The 19,069-nt window shown below is 47.0% G+C and overlaps 2 protein-coding genes across 4 annotated transcripts; both read right to left on the bottom strand.

Moving 5' to 3' along the window:
* Positions 1–1,277: 1,277 nt before the first annotated feature.
* Positions 1,278–8,894, bottom strand: LOC149307964 (outer dense fiber protein 2-like). Its single transcript, XM_089536836.1, is given in 13 exon segments — positions 1,278–2,045; positions 2,391–2,516; positions 2,717–2,879; positions 3,196–3,296; positions 4,873–5,031; positions 5,373–5,477; positions 5,654–5,764; positions 6,395–6,431; positions 6,531–6,640; positions 7,137–7,322; positions 7,911–8,027; positions 8,197–8,268; positions 8,856–8,894. Coding segments are annotated over 13 exon segments (1,500 nt in total). The 3' UTR covers positions 1,278–1,871.
* On the bottom strand, positions 8,261–17,453 carry LOC149307965 (uncharacterized). Of its 3 annotated transcripts, none has more exons than XM_089534768.1 (7): positions 16,383–17,453; positions 12,965–13,171; positions 11,732–11,938; positions 10,377–10,562; positions 10,154–10,241; positions 9,875–9,950; positions 8,262–9,774 (listed from the first exon to the last, which is right to left on the bottom strand). In XM_089534768.1, the coding sequence occupies exons 1-7, from the start codon at positions 16,582–16,584 to the stop codon at positions 9,769–9,771; spliced, it is 972 nt and encodes a 323-aa protein (XP_089390894.1). In that variant the 5' UTR covers positions 16,585–17,453; the 3' UTR covers positions 8,262–9,768. The 3 variants fall into 3 exon arrangements, with proteins under 3 accessions (XP_089390896.1, XP_089390894.1, XP_089390895.1); XM_089534769.1 differs by lacking the exon at positions 16,383–17,453 and adding an exon at positions 13,361–16,376 and having other exon boundaries at positions 8,264–9,774; XM_089534770.1 differs by lacking the exon at positions 11,732–11,938 and having other exon boundaries at positions 8,261–9,774.
* Positions 17,454–19,069: the final 1,616 nt, after the last annotated feature.

Here is a 19,069-nt window from a genome sequence, read left to right on the forward strand (position 1 = left end):
GGAGAGAAAATGGCTTCTATTATGAACCCGGAAGTGACTCTAACCTTTACTCCCTCTATGATACGGAATGGAACCGTTTCATTGGCTCTAACTGAAAGAGGCGTGGCTTCAGCATGGAGCCATAACTAGAAGAGTAGCACTGCTGCCTAGATATTCCGGGTTTCTATTAACATCTCCAGTTTCCTTCTCCCTTTTGCCAGTGTGACTTCTAAAGCTTGCGGCATGCCATTGTGCATTTAGTATAGTATTCAGTTTAGCCTTCCTGAGGCTAAGAGCCATTGTCTGTTTAGGCTGCAGATTTAATAGTTTGACACCACTTTCCCAGGGCTCAGTGCTGTGGCATTCTGGGATGTGTAGTTTTGTGAAATACTTACCCAACCTCAAGCCTTAAGGAGGCAGGAAAAGAAATTAAATTTATTATCATTATCACAGATAATTGTTTCATAAAGATCAAGCAGAAGGAACTTAATGTAAAGAACAAATGTAACTTTATGACCTTGCATCGCACATCTTAGTGCAAATATTAAGACACAAACAGCGTTCAATTCAGCAAATATTGGAGAAAGTCATGCCAGAAGTCCTCTTCAAAGAGGGTCATGGCATGCAGATGTTAATAAAATGCTGTAATATATAAAAAGCTGTGTGTTAAATTCATAAAATATATAGTGGTTTATTTGTATGATTTTAAAGTGATTTGTTGTTTGCTGTTATGTGCCTTCAAGGCATTTTCTTGGCAAGTTTCTTCAGAGGGAGTTTGCCATTGCCATCCTCTGAGGCTGAGAGAGTGTGACTTGCCCATTGTCACCAATGGCCGAGCCGGAATTCGAACCCTGGTCTCTCCCGTTGTCCTGCGCTCAAGCCCCTATGCCACACTGGCTCTCTTTATTCTCTGCAGAACATTACAAAACAAAAGCTAAAAACATCCCATATAAACATACACTCATGCTTCTTATTCATGCTCAGAAATGGAGGACGTAATGGAATTCCTCTTGGGCAGAAGAAGGCTGGAATGTAGGACATGTCCTGGAAAAGGAGGACGTCTGACGGAGACCGCCAATGAAGATCAGACGCTATTCTTTGTATTTCAGAGGAAGGAACTGGCGAACCCACCTCTGAGTATCCCTTGCCTCAGAAAACCCTCCGAAATCCATGGGTTTTGCCATAACTTGACAGGCAGCTTGAAGGCACAGCGGCCACAAGGGAAAAGGGAACGCAGCAGCCATGTTTAAAGCGGAGGAAAGACAAAAAACGAAACGCACCAATGAAACTTGCAATGCTTTCTTTTTTAAAAAAGCTTTATCACAGCACCATTTCCATTCTCTTTAAAAAGTCACACGTTAAACTCAAATATAGGTTCGATGGTCTCATATATAAATAGTAAAAACTCATAACAGCAATGCAGTCGGCTGGTTTTTCCCTCCACCTTCACCCACACAACCACAACGCAAAATCATTAAGAAGCAACAAATATTGGGAAGACATAAGTGTTACGTTTGTGCTTTCCGCAAACAATCAGTTTCTCCCTAACTTCGCAAGCCAGAATAATAATAATAATAATAAACATTTTATTTGTATACCACCCTTCCATAAGATCAGGGCGGTTCACAACAGTTAAAAATACATAATACACAAGCTAAAACCATATCAAAAATTACATAACATACTATAAACAAAAACAGAACAAGAAGAAGAAGAGAACATCAAAAGCAATTCAGCCTTGCGTCCGCCCGCAATGGGGATTGGCACATGCAACTCCAGATCAGAAGTTATTCCAGGATAACGGCAACTAAGAGGTCACACAGAGACACACATCAGAGTGGAAACAAAACAGTAAGATGCACACCTGACAGATAAAACCTCACTGCTCAACACTAAGTCACACATATGAAAACAGGTGGATGATCAGAAGTATGTAGATCTCCAAAGACATTGGCGTAAGAAGACTTGAGGAAGTGGACGTAGTTTTGCATGCTGCGGTTGGTGCTCTCCGACTGTTCAAGACGATCCTTCAGGTCCTGGAGGCGGCTTTGGTATCTATGTTCTGCCTGTGGAAAGACACAAAGGATTCAAACACATCATTACCACATCAATGTCACCAGTACAACATTTCCCAACCAGAGTAGGAGATTGCTAGGCAAAGCAAAGAATGACACAGTCAGAAGATAAGGTCTATTCATTCCTTATTCTAAGATATCTATGTGCTCAATAGATGGCTGTTTTACTTTGGAAACAGCTCAATGCGTTTCGGCTTAAATGTATTTCAATGTCCTTCGTTAGGGGCGGTATGAAATCTAACTGCCCAAATCTCTGAAGCTGAGAATCTCATTCCATTTGCTGGACCAAAGCGGCTTTTCTCAAAGGAGGAGTCCCTGCTTCTGCCCAGCACTCACGTCATCCTTGTTCCGTCGCAACTGATTCATTTCTGTCTTTGTCCTGCTCAGCTGAGTCTCCAAATCCAGTATCTTGGACTGTGCTGTTCGTTCCCTTGCTGCGGCTCGCTCTCTTGTTTGCTCCAACTGCAGCAAGGCAGAAAGAATGAGTTTGATTTTGGGGGAGAGGGGAGCCAAGATTCCTCTTTGGAAAGGAGACTGGTAACAGTGGTAGTCTGATCTCAACTTTTGGAAGGTCAGAAAACATTCAACACACAGCATTCCTCCACCACCTGATACACACATACACACAGCAATTCTCCTGGCCAAGAGAGGGAGATACCCACCTGCCTCTTGGCATCGTCAATAGCCATCTCCAGCTGACGGGCTAAAGAGCCACATTCCCGGGTCTTCTCCTCAAGCCTCATTTGGGACTGATGGATTGACTCCTCTCTTTTGGCAATGACCTGCAGGAATTCGATGTTCTGGCTGCTTGTTGCTTCAAGTTTCCTAAGTAAGAACCATAAAACAAGATATATATATATATATATACACACACACACATATAAATCCAAATCACCTGGGAAGGAAAATGAACTGGCTGGCCTCCGACAGGTATCTGAGAGAAACCAATGTCACTGTTGTGGTCAGCCTTCCTCTGTAGGAGAACAGATCTGAGAGCTTCCTTTTTAGTTTTCCCAATACTACCACAGTCATGGCCATGACAACACTTTCTCAGTTTCAAATCCGAACCTTGTGCAACAGTTGTGATCTAGTGGGCAAATGTTCCTACAGTATGAGCTCAGATTCCACTACACTCTCTAACCTCTCCATCTCTTCCAGCTTGTGGACCAGTTGTTTGTTCTCTTCTTGGGCCAACTGATATTTTTCTCTCGTCACCTCCATCTTGTCTCCCTGGAGCTCAATCTAAAATGGAAAAGGCAAAAAGGAAAACAAGCGTGAACCGTGTAAATTGTTTTAAGGAATACCAGGGACCCAAGAACAAGAGCCAGATCTGGGGGCTCCCTCTTTTCCGTGAAGAAGGCCTCTGCCATCTGTGCTTCCCAGGGAAACAGGAAAGACTTGTTGAAAAAGAAGGAGGCATAAAGGAGTAGGCAAAGCTACTGTGTCCAGCACCCAAGTGGAACCAGGACTCAGTGGTGCTTTCTACCATGATCTGCTTTCAGTCTCAGGCTGTAGACTTGAGACAGATAGGGTAAGAATAAAGAGATTCTCTGGCTCACAATGTATTTTGCTCCACTACTAAGTTACCCTTTAACTAACCTGTCCCCATGAGTGCTCTGAATTATGATGGAGGTCTATCCCGTCAGAGAGAGGATGCTGGGCACGGTTGAGTCCTGGCACCTTCTGATTTACAAGTATTGGGCCCTTTTTAGGGCTAATTTTTATCCAGCATGAAATAGTTTCTTCTCAGCATCATACAGAAGAGCTGCCAGCCACCTGCAAGCAAAGCGAAGCACACAGATTGAGGCAAGCGGTGCAGGAATAGATAGAAAATGGCTTATGGGGCAAAGTAAAAGGATGCAGGGGCTCTCCCAAAACAGCACATTTGAAGTTTACAGGGAACGAAAAGCAATTGCCTGGTGCCAGGCATTCAAGGACCACACCTGGCAGGTGTAAATTCAGAGCCCCAAAATGCATGGAGGTGAAGCTTAGATGACCAACAATCCTGCAGAGCAGTTTACAGGACAATGTACAAAGATAACCTTCCCAGCTTCCCTGATTTTAATAACTGGAAGCAAATCAGCACTAGATCTTTTGCTTTTTAAAAGAACTTTGGAGGCACTTGCAGTATACATATTGAATTGCATACATTTGTACTTGACCTGCTGAGGTTCAGAAACTGATTTGGGCACAACATTCAACATCCCAAGAACTTCAGTTTTCTCATCTTTACTATATTTTATTTATCAATGGAGGGAGAGTTCTACTCTCAGAGGGGAATTTTCACATGCTAGCCCAGTATCTTATCACTCCATACTAAGAATAGAATCAGTTATGCCAAATATGCCAGACTGTGCAAACATTCTTGGTAGAGCGCTCTGATCTCACACTGCTTGGCCACTGAGCTTTCTCCTCAGTCAGCAGAGCTAAAAACTTATTGTTCCCTGATTCAAACAGCAAGTGCTCTTGGGATTCTGCATGGTGTGTCAGGATTTTAGTTATCTACAGACTCACAACAAGGACCAATTCAGTGAATAAAAACAGAGCCACAAGAATGAAGGGAGCTGATAAACCTTAACAATAGATAAGACCCTGCAAAAAGCATGCATGAAGGAAGCTCGGCAGCAAACTTGGGGATAATATGAATAGCAAAAAGAAAGATATGCCACGCATCCATTTATTTGGCAGTGCAGTTGTTTTAATCATTTCAAAGAGAGACGAGACAAGAGACAAGAGATTGCACTTTCCTGATGCTAAAGGTGGCTCATTTTGGTCCCCGGCTTGAGGTTCGCGTGGGCGTCTTCTGCCAGTCCCTTACCCGCTGGCGGAGGTCCGTAATCATGGCTGAAAGGTCCATGTTCTTCTTCTCATAACTCTTGAGCTGATCCTGACACTCAGCCAGTTTGGTCTCAGTGATCCTCAAGATCTCAGGAAGCTTTTCCAACTCAGCAACCTGGTTCTGGAACTGCTTACGAGCCTAAAGACGGAAACACAGGACGCTCCATCAGTATAGCAATAAAGTTGTGCATTTTAGGTAAAGTGGCACCTGTGAAACAAGAAGCTGGGCAAGTCTAGGTAGAGCCAGCCAATTACGACTTGCGGAGTATCAGAGAGGAGCCAGAGGGGAGGATATATTGTAGAGTCCAGGTAGAAATATGGGAAGGGTCAGTCAGAGACAGAGATAAAACCAGGTAGAAACTGAGATCATGGCAGTTAGAAATAGAGTTGGATATGCCCCTTCCATACCTATAAAAAGAAGAGAAACAGAGGACCCTCCCAGTTTGCGCCATTCAGCAACAATTTGGCACAAACACTTACATTCTCAATTTCCTTGCTCATTTCCTCTTTCAGTGCTTTGTTCTCTTTGTCACACTGTTCCAGTTTCACAGTCACCTCATCAGCCTCCATTCGTGTTTTCACCACCTAGGCACAACATAAAGAGACCCATGTAACTTGCTAAGAAACAGGCTTACGAACAGCCAAGAACACCTGAAAACCAAGAGACAGATCTGACCTACTAATAAAATCCTTGGGCTTTGGTTCAACAGAATTGGGCACATGAAGAAGGGATGACCACAAAGGGGCCCAGGGTACCATACCTGATTCTTGTAGGTTTCAATCAGGCCTTCATAATTCTTGAGGGAGGCTTTGAGTTTTGTTATTTCTTTCTGCGCTTCATTCATCCTCTCCTCCCCTGGTATCATGCTATTCTGTAAGAACCACAAGATAAGGGACAGTGTTCATAGAGAAGAGATGGTCTGGTTGCAATGAACGTCAACAGTGTTTATATTCTATCTGAATACGGCTGCCATGAAGCAGAGGGAAATGAAGCATTACCAAATATGAAAGGGAGGGAGACACATCTTCAACACAAAATAGGCTTTTACATATGTGGAGCATCTCAAAACCATCGGGCATCATCAAGTTCTCAAAGAGAGCAACCAGGTAACCAATTAGATGTTTGGAATTACAATCCACATCAGCTCTAGCCAGCCTGGTCAAAGGCAAGGGATTACAGCAGATATAACCCAAAACATCTGGAAGATACCCAGCTGAATATACTCAGGTAAGCGTGTCAGAGGAAGCTCAAATTCAGATGGAAAACTCTCTACATGACCTTCAGATAGTTGCTATCTCTGAGTTGTGAATATAAAATTAGGGTGGGATGAAGCAGAACCCTAAGCACCACCTTGAGGTCCTTAGAGCCTATCATGTGGAAAAAGTAGGAGAAAACCTTAAAATGGGGCCACAAATGGATAAACCATAGGCATAACTACTTTGGAAGGGATGTCACATAATTCAAATGCCTAGGTCTACCAAATAGAGTTATTAAACCATACCTTCAAGGGCAGCCCACAAAAAGCATCGTACTCGAGCCTAAACACAACAAAACATGTCTTATAAGGGCAAGCCAGCTTCTTGTTGCTCCAGGAACCAACTCCTTAAGCTATTCCCAAACCTCAGTGCAGTTCATACCTGTTCAACATCACTATCTCGACCTCCAGGTCACTTTTGTCTTTCACCACTTGGTTGTAGCGGTTTCTCCAAGACTCCAATGTAGACAAGGCCTCCGCAACATAGGTATCCTGCCAAGCATGCAAGATGAAATAAGTCAGGCGGTAGGAAGTACAATGGCATCATTTGCCACAGAGAACAGGAACTGATCCTGAGCTGACACTATATTAACCATAAGATGGGTGAAAGTAAATCAACTTCACAGTGCCCTGTGCATATACATGTGCTTAGTATTTAGGCAGGCCTTTGAATCCTAAATCATGCAGCACAAGAGCGTTTTGAAGGTAGTGTGCTGGACTTCTACACTTTTAATTATGTTTTAAATGTGTCTGAACCATGTGCTTTTTAAAAAAACAGAATTGCTTAATTGCTTTTTAAGTTCTGAAAACTAAGATTCTGAATCACATCCCTGAAGCAGCTGAAATATTAGCAAGATACAGATGTGACTTCAGTCTTTATTACTAGTATCCAAAAGTACATAAAGAGACAGCTGGGGGAGGATATCCACAACTGAGAAGCAAGAAAAACAAATGCCCAGTTTGTGAGGATGGCCAGAGCAACCCTTACCTTTTCCGCTAGCTGGGCGTTCAGCTGATCAGCATATTCTTCGCTCCGTTCTGCTCGCTCTTTCTGTGCTTTTATGGCATTTTTCAGGCCCTCCTTGTCCCGCTCTCCCTTTGCCTTTAGCTCCTTCAGCTGTTCCATGATGTTCTCCACTTCGGCCTTATGTTGAGCCGCAACTCGTTCCAGATTCTGGAAGGAAGGCAACAAGATGGCACTCAAGGCTCTCAAATAGATTAAATGGGCATTTAAGACAGTCAACTTCCTCAACGTGTTTTTAAAAATACCCTGCCTTAAAAGCAAGTGAAGCTGTTGGTCCCTCTTGGTCTGTATTACCACCAGATGGATTTCAAAGCTGTCTATTATTCATCAAAACCAAGAGAGTTCTGCTAGGAACTGCAGTATCCACAGAAGCCAAGATACAAGCAGACCTATTTCCCTTCCCCATCCACAACCCACACAATCTATTTTGGGGGTCAGCTCTAATCTACACATGCAGCAAAATAAGGTGATAGAACAACTAGCAAAATGAACCATACCACTTCAGACAGCGAATATGCAAGGAGCCACTTTTCTTTTTAATACTCCTAAAAGTTCCTTGAGTATAATAAAGAAGCACCGCAGTGGAGTAAAGCTTCAGCTTTCCACCTTAATGTGCTAATTTTAATGATATTTTATCTCCACCTGCCGTCTTGGAACTGGTACAACTCACGGTGCCACCTGGTCTCATTGCAATCTTAGCTATGGGTCTCTGCCACTCAAGAGCACAAAGAGCTGTACCCGGATCTGGATGCCCAAGCGGTGATTCTCGGCTTCTTTATTGCGCAGCTGTGCCTGCAAATGTCCCCGCACAGCTTCCATAGATTTTGTGAGCTCAGCAGCGGTCTTGGCTTGGTCCTAGAATAGGGGTGCAAACAGACAAGAGAACAGAAAGGTGGAAGTTTGGCTTCTTATATCATTTATATACATGTGTGTGCATACAGACATGTTGCAATAGGGATGGTTCTAAAGCAAGGAAGCCAAATCCCAAAACTTTTACCTAGGGAAGCAAATTACCCAAGCTTACCTTTTCTGTCTGTATCTGAACCATTAGCTCATCAACTTCCTATTCTTTATCTTGTAACTTCTTTACCAATTGCTGAAAAGACAAACAAAAAGCAAACGGGGGGGGGAAAAATCACAGCCACAAAGGAAGTAGTTTCTCAGAAGCCAATACTGGTGTGTACATGGAATGAGATGTGAAATAAGAGATGTAGATAAGTCCCGTGCCCTTTGCTGCATCCTTAACAATAGGATCTTATGAGCTGTCACACTGATGGAAGGATCTCTCTATCATCCAAACCACTGCAATGCCAGATTGGACAAGAATTCATAATCTACACTACGCAGTTGCTTCTGGTAGGCTTTTCCATGATCATGACAGTAATGCCATGAAAAGGCCCCTGTGTTATCTTTCCTTCATCTTCAGTTATTCATGCATGAGCGTTGTTCCTTATAAACCAAAATGGCATCACCCATGCACAAGAGACATGGGGTTCTCTAGAACTTCAAAGTTTGCAGAGATATACAAAAGAATAAACATAAAAATATTCTAAAGTGTGTGTTTGTAGTCACAGATTGCTGGCTGATTGTTCTGGGGCTTGGAAGGGATAGAAAACTAGTGTGTGAGGGTAAAGCAGACTATGTCTAAAGTCCTTCTCAAGAACAGTTTGAGAATTGAGGTACTGCTTTTTCTAAATACAGAAGTGCTCCCAAGACGTTCATCATGGGAAAACATTAAAAGTGTGTTCACTCAGGCACCACATTCATGAACCTCTGAAGACTCAAGAGTCCACAGCTGACCATGAAGATGATGATACCTTACCTAGTATCTCGTAGGTGATGCCCAAAAATTCAAAACAGAAAACGGAGGAAGATATTCTCTATGCACAGGCTTACCATCTAACACAGACAACACAACAATCCATACAATCCGCCCCGCACACTCAGATCAATTGGGAAGCAACTGTTAAGGGTTCCGGAGGTCAGATTAGCTACTACCACCAGGAGGGCCTTTTCTACTTCGGCCCCCATCCTCTGGAACTCGCTTCCCGACGAGCTCCGCTCGGCCACCTCACTGAACCAATTTAAGAAGGGGTTAAAAACACACCTTTTCAAGCAGGCATACCCCTGACTCCTGACTCCTGACACCCGACGTGTCCCCCCCCTCGTCAGCATTGTTGAGCTGGCATGAGATGTGGTTTTAAGTGTGGTTTTATTGTGTAATCTTGGTGTTTATGATGTTTTGTATTTGATGGGTTTATATTGTACATGTAAATGTTGTTAACCGCTTTGATTTGAAGAAAAGCAGTATATAAATAAAAATTTTATTTATTATTTACAACATGAAAAGGGGATACAGGAAAGCAAGCAAACTCAGGCACCATTTCTTAATGTCATGTAATTATTGAATGAAAAAGCAGCCATAAAAAATATATATGACACTCCTCAGAGGTATGTTGACAAACGTTGTCTAAGAAAGCAACAAATTATCTCTCAGTTTTGTACACTCAAGGAAATTTAATGGTATGAATCCACACACATCCATCCAGTTCAACTGCAGACTTAAACGTATCCAGGAGAAAACTGCATTTTAGATTTAAACCTAAAAAACATGAAAAACATGGATTTGAGTTGGAAGAGAGCACAAGGGCAATTCATCTAACCCCCGCCATGCAGCAATTTTCCCTAAATGCATTTCTTACTTTTGGCAAGTGGATCTTGCTTCTTCTACACATGTCAGAGTGCCCATTCTCCTCTCCGTTTCTGTACCGGCAGAACCTGAAAAGAGAAAATTCGGCCCTCCTTATATGCAGATATGCCATGCTCCAAGTGCACCACCCAGATTTCCCATGTCGGTGATGAGGCTGGGAGGCCAAGCATGCGCACCGCCATTGGGGCCAAATGGGACTTGAGCATACACGGATTTTGGTGTACGCGGGAGTCCCCCATGTATACTAAGCACCCACTGCATTGCTAGTTACCTGTTACCACACATCCATGTGCTGTTTGGAGCTGGATGAGGTGGAGGGATTCTCAGATCTCCCCTCTGGAGAAGCATTCTTTCTAGAACTAAGGTAAATAAATATTTAAAATATGGTGCCCACCACCCCGGCTTCTAAAATGGTGCCTGCCAAACTGCACCAAAACTATGAGGCTAATCCCAGGAAAGGGGCTTTTCAGTTCCTGTCAGACTGAGGTACCTACCAGCGATTTGCTTTTTTAGCCCTTTCAACTGTTCGGTATGCTGAACCTTTTCCTGGGCTTGTGCTGTTCTTAATTGCATGTTCTCCTCTCTTAGAAGGCAATTTTTCCACAGTAAGGATGAAATCTTGCAGTTTCCCCGCATCCATTTTCTAAACCAATGTTTGGCTTCTGATTCATCAGCATCATCTAATAAGAAATGAAAAATAACCAAACTAGGGAAAAGTGGTACTCTTGGCTCTTCCTCTCAGCTCTTGCAAAGGTCAGACTGTGGAGACCTTTGATAAGGTTGCCATAAGCCGGCTGCTGGTGGGACATTCCCGCTTTTTCACCACTAGGGGGCATCCCTGCATGGTTTCCTCATCGACCCATGTTTTTCCCGGGTCGAGGAGGTTGCTGCGGCACGCAGCCGCTCCTACTGGAGGCCGGGGGGAGAAGCCAGCGAGGCTGCTGGCTTCTCTCTCGCTTGAGCGGCGCCGAGGCCCCATCCAGGCCGAGGGGGAAGCCAGCGGCGACACTGGCTTCTCCTCGGCCTGAGTGGTGCCCAGGCCCCAGCCAGGCTGAGAGGGAAGAAGCCAGCGGCCGCAGAGAGGCGGAGAAGGTGGCGCGGCCGCACGCAGGAGGCGCTGCCTCCTCCACCCCAGACCTCGCTGGCCTCCTCTTCCTCCGCCTCCTCCGCACGGCCATGCGCGATGGAGGAGGAGGATGGCAGCGAGGCACCCGCGGGAGCCCGGAGCGGCACCCAAGCTGCGGTGGGGGCGGCAATTGGCGGCGGCAATCGGCGGCAGGACCGGGCTGGGGCCGGTCCCGCTGCCTTGGCGGGCCCGATGCGGCCCGCAGGCCATAGGTTGCCGACGCCTGCCCTGGACAGTTAAAGGGTATGGAATCAGTCCAAACAACCCACCCACCCCCCTTCGCCTCACTGTCATTGGATTCGGACATTGTTCACGGCACGCACTCAGGTGGCTGCCAAAGTGTCAGTTGGCCGCCAAAGTGTCAGTTGGCCGCCAAAGTGTCAGTTGGCCGCCAAAGTGTCAGTTGGCCGCCAAAGTGTCAGTTGGCCGCCAAAGTGTCAGTTGGCCGCCAAAGTGTCAGTTGGCCGCCAAAGTGTCAGTTGGCCGCCAAAGTGTCAGTTGGCTGCCAAAGTGTCAGTTGGCCGCCAAAGTGTCAGTTGGCCGCCAAAGTGTCAGTTGGCCACCGTTGTGGCTGGCTGGCCGGCCAATAGGAAAACAACGGAGCCGGGCTGTTTTCAGGCCAGTCTGCTATTGGCCAGCCTCAATGAGGAGGCGGAGGTTCTGCTCTCGAGGGAACCCTAGTCTCTGGACCTTCCTCCGTTCCTGACAGATTTAAGCACCTACCAGATATTATCTTTTTCAGTTCTTTAATCTGCCGGGCATGCTGAGCCTTCTCCTTTTTCCTTGCAGACTTTTCCTGGGCAATTACTGCTTTTAGCTGTGTGACTTCTCTTTTCAGCTCGCAGTTTTCGGATGTCAAACGTGCAATCTTGCAGCTTCCTTGTATGCACCGTTTGAACCAACGTGTTGCTTCGGACTGGCTTACATCATCTAATAAGAAATGAAAGATAACCAAACTAGGGAAAAGTGGACTGCGACATGATGGTGGGGCTCTCCCTGGAGTTTGATTGGGTTTGGGTTGCGTGTGCGCGCTCCAACAAGCACCCTTTTCTCTCCTGCTTAAGGGGGGGTCTTGACCCCTGAATGAAACCCCCCCCCTTAGCTACCTCCCTGCTTACCATTACTCGATCCACTTGACCAAGACATTTCTCACTGGAACGGTAGGGTGGGCTTCAGTGTCACGTGGCCACCGTGACTGTTATGGACTGATTGGTCACGCGCGCCCTCGAGGGAGGGAGAAGCTAAGAAAAAAAACTCCCTTTGTGTATCACCGGCGGCGGAGAGGCAGAGCCTCGGCCGAAGAGGCTCCGCTTTGAGGCCACCTGGAGCCTATTCCAGGGCGGCAGTGGAGGCAGAAGCACCTCACCGCCGACTCAGTTCCGCCGTTGACGCCGCCATCTTGTTCCTGTGTTCGAACTTTCCCGCCTCGGCCTCTTCGGGGCATCCCATTGGCTGAGAGCAGCGCTGCGCCCTTGATTGACTGTCCAGCCAGCCAGTGAGGAGAAGAGGCGCGAGTAAGAAAGAAAAACCAAGAAAGCGTTCCCGCCCCCTCTGCCCTTGGTCCCGCCTACAGTTTCAGTTGGCCGCCAAAGTGTCAGTTGGCCGCCAAAGTGTCAGTTGGCAGCCAAAGTGTCAGTTGGCCGCCAAAGTGTCAGTTGGCCGCCAAAGTGTCAGTTGGCAGCCAAAGTGTCAGTTGGCCGCCAAAGTGTCAGTTGGCCGCCAAAGTGTCAGTTGGCTGCCAAAGTGTCAGTTGGCCGCCAAAGTGTCAGTTGGCCGCCAAAGTGTCAGTTGGCCACCGTTGTGGCTGGCTGGCCGGCCAATAGGAAAACAACGGAGCCGGGCTGTTTTCAGGCCAGTCTGCTATTGGCCAGCCTCAATGAGGAGGCGGAGGTTCTGCTCTCGAGGGAACCCTAGTCTCTGGACCTTCCTCCGTTCCTGACAGATTTAAGCACCTACCAGATATTATCTTTTTCAGTTCTTTAATCTGCCGGGCATGCTGAGCCTTCTCCTCTTTCCTTGCAGACTTTTCCTGGGCAATTACTGCTTTTAGCTGTGTGACTTCTCTTTTCAGCTCGCAGTTTTCGGATGTCAAACGTGCAATCTTGCAGCTTCCTTGTATGCACCGTTTGAACCAACGTGTTGCTTCGGACTGGCTTACATCATCTAATAAGAAATGAAAGATAACCAAACTAGGGAAAAGTGGACTGCGACATGATGGTGGGGCTCTCCCTGGAGTTTGATTGGGTTTGGGTTGCGTGTGCGCGCTCCAACAAGCACCCTTTTCTCTCCTGCTTAAGGGGGGGTCTTGACCCCTGAATGAAACCCCCCCCCCTTAGCTACCTCCCTGCTTACCATTACTCGATCCACTTGACCAAGACATTTCTCACTGGAACGGTAGGGTGGGCTTCAGTGTCACGTGGCCACCGTGACTGTTATGGACTGATTGGTCACGCGCGCCCTCGAGGGAGGGAGAAGCTAAGAAAAAAAACTCCCTTTGTGTATCACCGGCGGCGGAGAGGCAGAGCCTCGGCCGAAGAGGCTCCGCTTTGAGGCCGCCTGGAGCCTATTCCAGGGCGGCAGTGGAGGCAGAAGCACCTCACCGCCGACTCAGTTCCGCCGTTGACGCCGCCATCTTGTTCCTGTGTTCGAACTTTCCCGCCTCGGCCTCTTCGGGGCATCCCATTGGCTGAGAGCAGCGCTGCGCCCTTGATTGACTGTCCAGCCAGCCAGTGAGGAGAAGAGGCGCGAGTAAGAAAGAAAAACCAAGAAAGCGTTCCCGCCCCCTCTGCCCTTGGTCCCGCCTACAGTTTCAGTTGGCCGCCAAAGTGTCAGTTGGCCGCCAAAGTGTCAGTTGGCCACCGTTGTGGCTGGCTGGCCGGCCAATAGGAAAACAACGGAGCCGGGCTGTTTTCAGGCCAGTCTGCTATTGGCCAGCCTCAATGAGGAGGCGGAGGTTCTGCTCTCGAGGGAACCCTAGTCTCTGGACCTTCCTCCGTTCCCATTGGCTGAGGGGCATGACTGCAAAATCAACGTTATGGCAGAGGCTTTTTTCTGGTCTTGCCATGCCACAGAATGGCCAGCAGAGGGCGACAGTGATTCAAATTTTGGAAATGCCAAAAAACTCCAAATTAAAAACAAAATTGCCTTTAAGAGGAAAACCAATGAGAGTTAAGCACTCCTCGGGGCCTAAGAATTTGGAAGAGGGCTCCCATGTTATTTGGGGCAGGGGGATCTCTCTAGCCTACCTTTCATTGGAGAGCAAAGATGATGGCTTTCCCTATTCCTTCTGCTGTTAAATGACCAACACCTGTAAAAATCCCCCTTTCCAAGCCATGAATTACGTATAGGCAACAGGAGCAGTTACAGTCACCACCAGCAAATATATCCATATAAATATATATAAAGATATGCCTATCTCCCACCCAGAAATTTAACTATAAGGAGAAGGAGGCTAAAATGAAGGCACTGCCCTCCCCAAGGATTCTGCACAAGTGGCCTTCTCCTTCACTCACCCAGATTTCTAGCATCGCAGGGATTTAAAACTTCAATTTAAGCATTTTAAAAACAGGATTTAAAAACAGGGAAATGTTGCAAACAGAAAGGTTTAAGGTGTGAACGCGTCTCCCTGGTTTTACTCCCTGCAAGGCTAAAAATTTGGAGAGCAATGGAAAATTTCATTTGCAGGGGACTAAATTGTTATTAGAAAGGAAAACACTTTCATTTATTCCTGCCACGTCCTTCAATAAACTCAAGTTGGGGATTGTGGTTCTCTTCCTTCATCCTCAGAACAGCCCTGCAAGGTAGGCCAGTCTGAAAAAGAGAGACAGAGGCTGCATCGGCACTGCAGAAATAAAGCAGTTTGATATCACTTTGGCTCCATTGTACGAATCTTGGGATTTGTAGTTTGTTGCGAGACCAGAGCTCTCTGGCAGAAAAAGCTCAGCACCTCCCAAAACTACAAATCCCAGGATTCCATAGCATGGAGCCATGGCAGTTAAAGCGGTGTCAAACTAGACTAGTTCTGCAGTGCAGATGCAACCAGAGAAAAACCAGTGAACTTTCTTGGCTCAGTGGGGATTCAAACCCAGATTTTTCCCAATGTTGTCACCATTAAACCATAGTAGTTTCCTCTTCAATATGGGGACCTTAGCTGGAAAGGCACTCTGCACATGCTATGGGGCACCCTTGTCTCCGCTGGCTCCTGGTGCTCTCTGCATGGAAATAAAAGCAGGAGGCTGGGACCTTTCTCCTCTCTTTTGCACCAGGCTTTAAAGCCAATTTTGGCCTTTTGTCTGGCATTATGGAGCAGAGGAGCGGATGCAGAAAGTAGGGGGGAAATTCCTCTCTTCCTGATAGGAGATACCCATTAAGCCCTGCTGATGGCATTGGACTACAGCTTCCACCATCCCCACCACTTGCTGGGGCTGATGGGAGTTGCAGTCTGCATCGGGAGGGTCAATGGTTGTCCACCTCAGAGGACAACTACCTGCTCCACGAATGGTGTGAATGACAATCGTGTTGCATCTAAAGATGCGGCCCCAATGGGGAAATTGCAAAAAAGGAAGGGGCAGCCAGGCTTTGAACACAGTGTAATTTATTTGGCAAATTGGGGGACAGAGAAAAGGGCCATACACCCCCCTCCCCACATCTCCCCACACAAAGGCGCATTAACTTGAGAGGAACCAAGAGGTCTATGGGGAGGCAGGGGGATGCCATCACAGTGGTGTTGTCCAGGGAATCCTGGGGGGAAAAGGCCTGATTTGGGTGGGATGGGGGGGTGATAAGTATGTATAGGATCTTTGGAGTGTGCCTAAGGAAGTGTTAATGAAGAAAGGAATAGGGATAGCAATATACATAGTATATATATATATATATATATATGGTAGACTTATAATATAGTAGTAATAGATGATTTGTTTTATGGAATTTTAATGTTTGTAATGTTTGAAGATGTTAAATACATTTTTTTTTTAAAAAAAGTCATAGACTCAAGTGTGGGTCTCCATGGCCAAGCGGGGATTCGAACCCTGGTCTCCAGAATCTGGTGCTCAGATTAAGAGGGACTGCCGGGGGCATTCATATTGCGTCCAACAGTCCCTGCCGAATACCTCACCAAACTACAAATCCCAGGGTTCTGTCGGATGGAGTCAGGGCAGTCAAAGTGGTGTTGAATACTGCGCATGTTATTGTATTATGTAGTGCATTATGTATTAAACAGCATTCTGTAACCCGCTGCGATCCGTAGAGAGAGGCGGGATATAAATAATTGTTTTTTATTATTATTATTATATTATTAAACTGCTTTAATTCTGCAGTGTGGATGCTCCCCTAGACACTGGGAAATCAGACGTATAATCCCTGCACCCCACTTCACCTGTTGAACCAGGAGGAGGAGGAAGAGGAGAATCATCATCATCATCATCATTACTTCTTATCCACCTCTCCTTGTGGCTCAAGGCAACGACGCAGCAAATGACAACCAGTTGGATGTGTTCAGGCAATGTGCATAAGATGCATATGAAACATAACATGAATTTTGTGTTTGGACTCAGGTGTCGATCTAAGATCTCTCTCATTATATCGATGCAAAATACACCAAAATCCAAAACAACTCCCAAATCCTAAACGCTTCTGGTCCCAAGCCTTTAGATAAGGGAGAGATCAGCTTGCACTCAGCTTGAAACTTGTTGAAATCTTGCAAAAGAACTTAAAGCTATTTAATAAATAAGCCATTCGCAATGTTAAAAGCATTTTAACTATTCCTAACCGGTGTAGTAACTGGAGCCAGCATGGTTTAGTGGTTTGAGTGTTGGACTATGGAGACCAGGGTTTGAATCCCGCCTTGGCCATGGACGCTCACTGCGTGACTTGGAGCAAGTCACACTCTCTCAGCCCCAGAAGATGGCAATGGCAATCCCCTTCTGAATAAACTTGCCAAGGAAACCCTGTGATAAGAGTCACCGTAAGTCAGAAATGGAGGTTTCCATGGCTTCGATACAAAGGGCGGAGGAGGGAGAGGCGCCCAAGGCTCGGACCCCGCGCGGGGAGGCTCAGTGCACGGGTCCAGCGGCGTTCCCACGTTCACTCACTCACGTGTCTTCCACTGAGCGCAGAGCCTCGCAAAGCCAGGCGGCGCGCTGGAGGCTGCTTGGCTGCATCCTGCCACTAGAGGGCGAGCGAGGAGCTGCCACCGCCACGACGCCTCTGCGCATGCTCACACCGGCCGCGCATGCGCACTCTTCCCACCATGTCCAGCAGGCTCCCTCCTTCATCATCGTCAGCCTGTATCGCCGGCGGCGGAGAGGGAGGGCCTCGGCCGAAGAGGCCCCGCTTTGAGGCCGCCGGGAGCCTCTTCCAGCGCGGCGGTGGAGGCAGAGGCGGACCGGCCGAGAACACAGAAGCACCTCACCGCCGCCTCAGTTCCGCCGTCGCCGCCGCCATCTTGTTCCTGTGTTCGAACTTTCCCTCCAGTCCTCGGCCTCGTCGGGGCATCTCATTGGCTGAGAGCAGCGCTGCGCCCTTGATTGACTGTCCAGCCAGCCAGTGAGAAGAGGAGGCGCGAGTAAGTGAAAGAAAAACCAAGAAAACGTTCCCGCCCCCTCTGCCCTTGGTCCCGCCTACAGTTTCTATTGGCTCGAAGGAACTGTTGATTGACAGGCCTTCAGCCACAATTCCCTGCTGGGGAAACAATCCAGTTTGAGAGCGCTTTCGCTGCCCTGACTCAGTCCTAGGGAACCCTGGGAATTGTAGTTTATTGTGGCCCAGAGCTACCTCAGGCAGAGAAGGCTCAATGCCTCACAAAACTACAGTCCCCGCAGTTCGTTGGCACTGAACCAAGGCAGTTAAGGCGGGCTGAAAGTGGATTGTTTCTCCAGTGTGGAGGCAAGCCTGGCTCCCCCTGCTCTCCGCAAAAGGCAGGACCTTCCTATGTTGGCTTTGGTTGCATCCACACTGGAGAAATAACCTGGTTTGGCAGCGCTTTAACTGCCTTGGCTCAAGGCTATGGAATTCTGGGAGTTGGAGTTTGTTGTGGGCCCAGAGCGGAGATCCCAAGGGCCCTGATCCAGTCCAACCCCATTCTGCCATGCAGGAACTCTCAATCAAAGCATCCCCATTGACAGATGGCCAAGAGTGCTGGGAGCGAGTGCCAGTCCTCCTTCAGACTCTGAGACCCAGGGGGGTCCGCAGACCTTGCAGTGGCCCCCTTCCAAAGCTGGGGGATGATGGGAGCTGCAGTCCACCCAGAAAAGAGAAGAGCAGTGATTATTATTTCTGGCATCACATATTTTGCATAAAGTTAAACTTCATTGCACTTTTTCATTTCTAGACCCATTTCCACTTTGTTATGTTTAAAGCACTCAGGTTCCCCTTCTGTCCCTTTATCTTTGCTTCCTTTGTCCTCAGCGTCCTTCCATTGCAAACCCTCTAATAATTATCTCAATTAATCCTTTTAAAAGCAATCGAGAAAGTGGGAAGGGAAAGGATTAATTGGGAGAAATGGAGGGTTTGCAAGCTGAGGACGAAGGAGGAAAAAGAAAGAGAAACTGGGGTATTATTAAAAGCAGCTGAGAAAGTGGGAGGTTTTGGAAGGTTTGAAGAGAAAACACAGCCAAGTGCATGAACACACAAGTTACTACTTAACATAACGGTTTATTATTATTATTATTATTATAAAATTCATTAAAACAAGGTTTCAGTAGTAACTGCTATAACAAAGGGCTAGCAGTGAGTCACACAGTCTAGACATGAAAAGTTAGAGTAATAAAAATGCTGCAATACCATACAGATGCAAGATTAATAATAATAACAAAAATAATGAAAGAACAGTACAGTAATGCAATACTCCAAAAATGGTAACAATGTTAGAAATAGTAACAGCAGTAGGCTTTCGGGGCTCTGCTGCCTCGCCTCCTCCATTCCTGGGGTCTCTGGGGATTTTGCTGCCCTTGTCCCGCTGGGAGCAGAGCTGGAGGGAGGGAGAGAGGGAGGGAAAGGCCATGCCAGCCTCTGGGGCAGCAGCACCAAAGACCCCCGTCCCTTTGCCTCTGGCTCCTAGAGTCC

The sequence above is a fragment of the Sceloporus occidentalis genome, unplaced genomic scaffold, assembly GCF_023333645.1.
Source record: "Sceloporus occidentalis isolate IW3139 unplaced genomic scaffold, rSceOcc1.0.p SCAF_8, whole genome shotgun sequence".
Lineage (NCBI taxonomy): Eukaryota > Metazoa > Chordata > Lepidosauria > Squamata > Phrynosomatidae > Sceloporus > Sceloporus occidentalis.

Excerpts from the sequence above, each read along its gene's own strand:
- LOC149307965 (XM_089534768.1), bottom strand. The coding sequence starts at position 16,584 with ATGAGAGAGATCTTAGATCGACACCTGAGTCCAAACACAAAATTCATG. Across the intron at positions 11,939-12,964 it reads ACTGAAAAAGATAATATCTG|ATGATGTAAGCCAGTCCGAA; the intron begins GTAGGTGCTTAA and ends ATTTCTTATTAG. Across the intron at positions 10,242-10,376 it reads GCTAAAAAAGCAAATCGCTG|TTCTAGAAAGAATGCTTCTC; the intron begins GTAGGTACCTCA and ends TATTTACCTTAG.